The sequence below is a fragment of the Phaethon lepturus genome, unplaced genomic scaffold, assembly GCF_000687285.1.
Source record: "Phaethon lepturus isolate BGI_N335 unplaced genomic scaffold, ASM68728v1 scaffold22754, whole genome shotgun sequence".
Taxonomy (NCBI): domain Eukaryota; kingdom Metazoa; phylum Chordata; class Aves; order Phaethontiformes; family Phaethontidae; genus Phaethon; species Phaethon lepturus.
The window spans coordinates 73,991-80,861 of NW_010535826.1; the positions used below are offsets into that span (position 1 = coordinate 73,991).

The 6,871-nt window shown below is 39.3% G+C and overlaps 1 protein-coding gene across 1 annotated transcript in view; it reads right to left on the reverse strand.

Moving 5' to 3' along the window:
* RAB11FIP2 (RAB11 family interacting protein 2 (class I)) overlaps positions 1-6,783 on the reverse strand; it is a 29,300-nt gene extending 22,517 nt beyond the window's left edge. Inside the window, exon 1 of the mRNA XM_010285991.1 lies at positions 6,252-6,783. Coding sequence (XP_010284293.1) covers positions 6,252-6,604 — 353 coding nt within the window. The 5' untranslated portion in view covers positions 6,605-6,783. The remainder of the gene's footprint in view (positions 1-6,251) is intronic.
* Positions 6,784-6,871: the final 88 nt, after the last annotated feature.

Below are 6,871 nucleotides of genomic sequence, written 5' to 3' on the forward strand. Positions count from 1 at the left end.
TTGATTTTACAGGTGAAATCAGCATCCTGATCTGCTAAGCAACTTTAATCTGCTACACAGTGATGAGGAGAATTTTCTACACCAGCAGGTACTTCTAAAACTACCCCTACAAAAGACCATCAAAATCACAATGATAGAACATGCCCATCAGCTGTCACAGGAAAGAAGTACTTCTTTTTAGATTACTATGTGCAAGCTAGGTACACTGAAGAAACTTGCTTCACAAAATTCCACTAACATAAACATCTACAGCTGACGGATAAAAAACAACACCCAAAGCCCAGAACTGTCCAACATTTTCATTAGCAGCAAAAGCACTTTGAAAAAATGCAGAAGTATGTTTTGTGATAAATCACTCTGATATCATACTGAAAGACTGCCCCAAAAGTCAGTAAGTAGGAAAATTAAGGCTGAGCACAGACTACATCGTGTATGAGGGGAAATGAAGAAGAAAACAGATTATTTATTAAAATAAGTGATGACATTCACAAAGATGAACACTATTACTTTCTGGAAGACAACTGAAATGAGATATACAAAGTAGAGTTTAAAAATAAATATTACAGAGTGACATGGTAACACCACAAGACATATGGGAACCGACATATATCACAACACCCTTACTGAGGGGTTAGCTAACATCAACTGGAATCAAAGTAATTAAAGTGGTCTTAATTTACTTATTATTTTGGCTAAAGACTATGTGTGAAAAGTTTTATTTTAGAAACAAAATAACTGAACATATGAGAATTAAGGCCAGTTATTTCAGTTGAGTGTGTGTATAAGCATATGTATATGCACAGAAAATGGAGAAGTATTTCAATCCAGATGGCACTCAGACTCTGACTCAGAATTATGCCTTATTCAGATGATGTGCTTGCATTTGTTGTCAAAATGTAAATGCTGGGAACATTACTAGCTAATTTGAAAATATTGCTATAATTGCATAAAGCTACAACTGGGCGCAACTTTTTGTTTTCCCTCATATCCATCTTTCTCTTCTGTTCCTCACTACTAACGTTCCTTCATTTTTATTACATTTACTGAGTGGTACCACAAAAGCAACAGCACAAATCCATACGGATCCTGCAGGCTGCTCATTATTTCTGTGCCTTTGACAAATTTCTCAGTTACTACTCTTCCCACTTTTGGCTAGAGTGGAACGAGTTTTTTCTCTTACTTTAACCACAAAGTTCCGATAATTTCTGTTACAGCCTGCCATTTCCACTTCTATTTAGGTTTATCACCTAAAATAATCTAAAATGCATATTTCTGGTTTAAACTAAATTTAAGGCTCAAAATTAGTAAATAATATTTATAAAGTGTTATGTTTTGTAAAATTATTTTTAAAAAGACACTATTGATTAACAAGCACTGAGGCCACAACATACTATCTATTTACTGGTTGTTTGCTTGTTCCTAATTCAAGTTGTATTCCTAGTCACGTACCTGCCTCTTGCTTATGCTGTTACAGATGAGAGAGAGACCGGGGCAGAGGCAGTCCAAGGGGGACCCTGTCCCTCTATCCAAGAGGAGGGCTCCCAAGAAGGAATTCACATTAATTTGGGGGAAGTCACACAATTTTCAGCTCTTTCAGGAAACTCAGCAGCACCTAAGGAGTAAGTGCTTACAACACAGAGGTATTGATCGTGGTCAATCGTTAATTCTTTTTGTTTGTTTGCTGAGAAGCTGTTTTTGACTATATGATCGATGTAAACACAGGAGACGCATCTTAGATAAGGCCAACATTCCTTCACTGTATTATGCTCAAATAAGCATTTTTTACAACACTGCTGCAATCTGAGGGTGGATGGGGGGGCGGAATTTGTTCTTCTGTTGCTGTGTTCATTTAGCACACAGGAGGAAAAAAACTAAGCACAGTCATTAAGAAACACTACTGAAAAAGGCGTCAGTAAATGAAGACATGTTGGGTTTTTTTATTCCGTGATAATGAAAAGATTTGTTTTGATGTTACACATTGTCAGATCATCAGCAGTATTAAGGCAAGTATGAATTATAACTGAATTGAAATTTTTACAAAAACACGTATATGCTTAAAAAAACCACATTCATTTATCATTATTTACATGTAAACTGCAAGAGCAAGAGGTGTATTTTTTCTGCAACAGCAGACCAAAAAAATTGTCATGCATTTCTCAGGATGAATTGAAAAAACCCACAGGATTTTACTGCAAAAAATAAAAGGATGATCTGAAAACTTATGCTAAATATACTTCCAATAAAGCAGTATCTCCCAAGCTTTTTGAACTGTTAAAAAACCTCAGTAAAATCTCGCAGCATCTGGAGCCTAGTTTTCAACTCTGGAGAAAAGAGCATAAGTAGTAAAAAGAGCCTGTCCATTTCCAGCTACAGCAGAGATGCCAGAGACACAAATTCACAAAGCTAGCAAAGCGTGATGGGCATTTTTGCACCAATGCTGAAAGAAAATGAACTAGGATCCTGCAGATGCTTTGGCTGAGGTCTCTGGAAGAGACCTAGCAAGGGACCATCTGAGTCACATCTGGATCTAACCATTGCAGGAATTTTCACTTTTAAGACTTCAAAAAATCATCAGTTTCAGAAAGAAAGAGAAAGGGCATTGTGCAATGGTGCATAAAAAGTTGTCACTATCAAATTATAGTAAATATCCTGCTTTGTTGCATTAAATCTTGTGCCAGAGCAAGTTTATTGGAATACAAGACGCGCAAATCCTATCACAAGGCCTCTGCCTGAAAACTTTACTGCAGAGTGTTTTTCTCAAGATGTGACAAGTAACGAAAGAAGCTATACAGAAAAAAAGGATTATTCTTCTCTAACATAACATTTCTGAAGCTGCAGTGAATTTTTAAATTTATTTCTTCCAAATTATAAAATACTAAATTAAAAAAAAATATACAAAAAGCTGAATGTCACACACCCCACGGTCTTCCTAGGAATTCAAAATCAGCTGGTAGCCTTCACTTCTCATACCTCCTTACTAAAAAAGCACTAGGGAATTGCTGACAGGGTTCAGCATTGTGCAGAATATTAAATATCTTTTTTGCAATACCCTGGTGACTCTTGAGTCTGTCTCTTACAGCACCATATGTACAGCTGTGTTGGAAAGAGGAAGCTATTAAATATATTAAAAAGTAGAAATATTACCAATAGACACTTCATCAAATAACTGGATCTCATTCATCCCCAAACAAAGAAAGAAATGTTAAGGTTACATCAACATGAGAAAATAACTCTGGATTTAATAACACCACGAGCCTGTTGAACATATTTGAAAGTAAAAACATTGCTTAATAAAACAGATTAGTGTTTCTGAAACAATGAATATAGCTTTCAACCATCAGAATGCTTTCGTAATAAAGACATTGGACTTGGTCTTGAAAGGCACTGGGTATCTTAGTTCCCACACCATAGTCACGGCTAGCAGGTCTTTGGGTCCAAATATATTACCCTTAGTTTACTGCCAACACAGGACTAGGAATATTTTGTATCAAAAAGATTTAATAAAAGGAGACTAAGAAAGAGCGTTTTGTTTGAGATCGCATTTGCAAATATATTCTTGAAAGTTTGCCCTCCTCCAACATACACATACAAATATTGCATCCACATCTCCAACTAATGCTTAAAGGAGTCAGCAGCAACACCACGCATTCCACGAAGGCAATACAAGCAGACAACCCTCATAAGTGTATAGATGTTTTTGAAAAGTTAAGGACTCAATTATTTTTTCAAAAATGACTTTCAAAAGGGACATTTTTGAGGTTTCTAAGCACCTACAAACACCAATAAGAAAACTGGACTTTCAGTGGCTCCTATCTCATAAGACTTTAACTCGACATTAGGCAAGTGTGTGCTGCCAAAAATCCCACAAACCGCCTATCCGCGCTTTTACACATATATAAGACTTTTACAAGTACGTCTGTTCAGCTCTAGAAGCCTAACACCCATCAACTTTTAATAAGATTTGCAATCTTAAATGCTTAAGTTACTCCTGAAAATAAGACTTAGGCTGTTTGTAAAAATTTCCCCATAGGTCCCCATCTTCTGCAGTACAGCTCGCAGGCAGAGCGCAGCCTTCTCGGGGAGCCCTGGTCATTTCAGCAGTGGACCAGGGAAGCATCACTGCATGTTTACATAGTGCGAGTTCCTCTCTCACACTTCAGAGAAAGAAAAGAAAAAATAAAGAATGCTTATGAAGCCCTGCTAAGCACAACTTCATATAAATATACTGAAGAGATCTGAATGTTTATATAGCTATCACAAGGACTACGTTAATTATTCACTTTCAAATTTTGGCAGGAATTCTCTAAGACTCCAATACTACTTTTGCTAAAATTGGTGCAAAAGCGTATGGTCCCCTAAAAGGAAAAAGAGGGTTTGTTACTCACTGTAATACCTCAAAAATTTACATATTTTCCTCCAGTTTCTGAATACATATTTCTACCTAGACTTGCAAAATTTTTACAGTTAGTAGCATTTCCACTTGATTCATTCACCCTTTTTTCTGTAGAGCAGCTAGGTGTTTAAACGAAAGCAGCTGCCTATGACTTGCAAGATAATTACAATGATGATTAAAGAATATTGAAGATGCATGTCTAAAGAGCACTGAAACTTCTTGAATCAAGTGTAAATAGAAATTAAGACCTTAAGGCTACAGGCATTAACATGTATTGCATCAAAATAACTGGTTTGTCCTTAAAAACAAGCAATTAAAAAGTATAATATTTCAGACCATGAACCCACATGAGATTCTGCACAGACATGTTCTTTCCTATTATATTTAGCGAACATACTGTTTTGTTATAAATTTAAGTTTACAAAAAAACCCAACAAACCAACACCAGGGCAAAGACAGCTTTGATTTGTCTTTGGTGCTCCTTCAACCTCAGCCACTGCACAGAAGCAGGACCAGGTTTTGAGATGGTTTCTCCAGAAACAGTTGTCTGATCAACTAGACCTGGCTGGTGCTGCTGTACTGACTTCTGCCTCAAACTGCCCGCTCCGACTGTGCCGGAGGTTCACGCCTCCCCAGCACAGTCGGCACACACAAACGATGCCAGCTTCTTGGTCACTTTGATGCAAAGGCCAGCATCTTACCATTGACCCACCATCACTAACAGAACAAATAGCAGACACTAATTTTAACAGTTGAGATTTGGGCACAGGAGCCCTTCTACTCTACTGAAAAGACACTAGAGGAGGAAAGTCACCTGGGGCAAGAGCTTTTTAACCACTGCAGAAAGATTCGTCAGCACTCATGCATCATTGCCTACATACAGCTAGCTTGGAGGTGTCCATGTTGTTTTCTGACTACTTCTGTGGGACAAGCACAGCTAAAACAAACACAAATCATGTAGTCACGAGCATGCCTGCAGTATGCTTACACCTACAGTATTTCCATACACTTTCAAGTATAAATTACATTGATACCAGCCATCTTTGTGCAGCCATTTCCTAACCAGAAATTATAAACAATTTTACTAATTTAGTTGAAAAACCCAGAAAGTTAGATACGTTTACAGTTCAGCCTAATAAGCTGCTGTGATGCTTTTTTTCCCCCTTGCATTCCAATGCCAGAATTTACTGGCAAATGGCAATTTTATGTGATAAAGGCTTACGTAGGTAATGATGGAGGCTACTACAACAGCAGAAATTTCTCGTCAGTCTTCTCTGTTGAGGCCTGCTGTACAGAGCAGCCTGCATGATCACGGCCTAAGACTAATCAGGATAAAGAAAAGCCCTGTGCTGCTGTAGTAAACTTTCATTAAGTTACAGTTCATTGACCACCAAAACATAAATATTAAATATTTTAAGACGCTTAGTTGCAGCAATAGAAGGAAAACATTTTTAAAGAGAACGACACCAGGCTTCGAAGGAGTCCGAGTCTCATACACGGTTCAAACTGAGGTAGGAGTTGAATGGGGCTATGGCCCTGAGCAGAACGAAGAAAAATATTTAGAAAAACAGACTATAATGAGTTCAGGTTGCACACAAGAATTTGTCAAAAAATGTTAATGTTACTGACAGTCCTTCCCCGCGCAGGGCAACCGCTGTGATTACAGTAAACGTCTCTCTGGAAGAGGTCAGGCCTCAATGGCGTAACTGTGTATGTTAGGGGCTTGAACACACCACAGAAGAATGAAACACACTAACTTCATTTCAAAGTACATTGATAATAAAGCTACTATCCCCCCTCCCAAGGGCAAGTATACCAGGAATACAAATTACAATGAAAAAAACCAACCATCACTTACTCTGTTTTCCTTCTTTGCTTGTCCTCAAATATATCATTTAGACTTATCGCCACCTGTCCCAAAAACTTGTCCAGTCCCACCAGCGACCTGTGCATGACAATCAGGTACAGGATGTATTTTTCTGGATTCTCCTGCATGAGTAATCCAGGGAGCTCGAAGGAGGCCTCTTCTTTCCAGACAGGATCCAGGGTCTTCTCAGCCACTGAGGTGGAGTACTTCTCCTTGCCCAGCTGTATGATGGTGTAGGCATCGTTGCTGCCATTTTTACCTTTTGGCTTCAGACCTTTGGCTTGAAGGACCGTAACTTGCACGTGAGTTGGGAACCACTTCTGGGCTTGCTCTGCTAACATCATCTTCGAAGATCGCAGCAGCAATAACAAACAAAGTCTGTAAGGCTTCGAGTGACTGCGCAGGGGCACTTACGGCGAGACACCTGTCAGGGGCTCGGCGTGGTCCTTTCCTCCAGCGCTCCTCGCCGCGGGTGGCACTCACCAGTCCTCAGGTTCCCCCCTCCCCACGCAGCCCTACCCGCGGCTCCATGGCTGGGGGCTGCAGGGTCCCCCCGCAGCACTGAAGCTACTCCCCTCCTGCCCCCGGCCTGTCCCCGGCCGCCCTCCGCC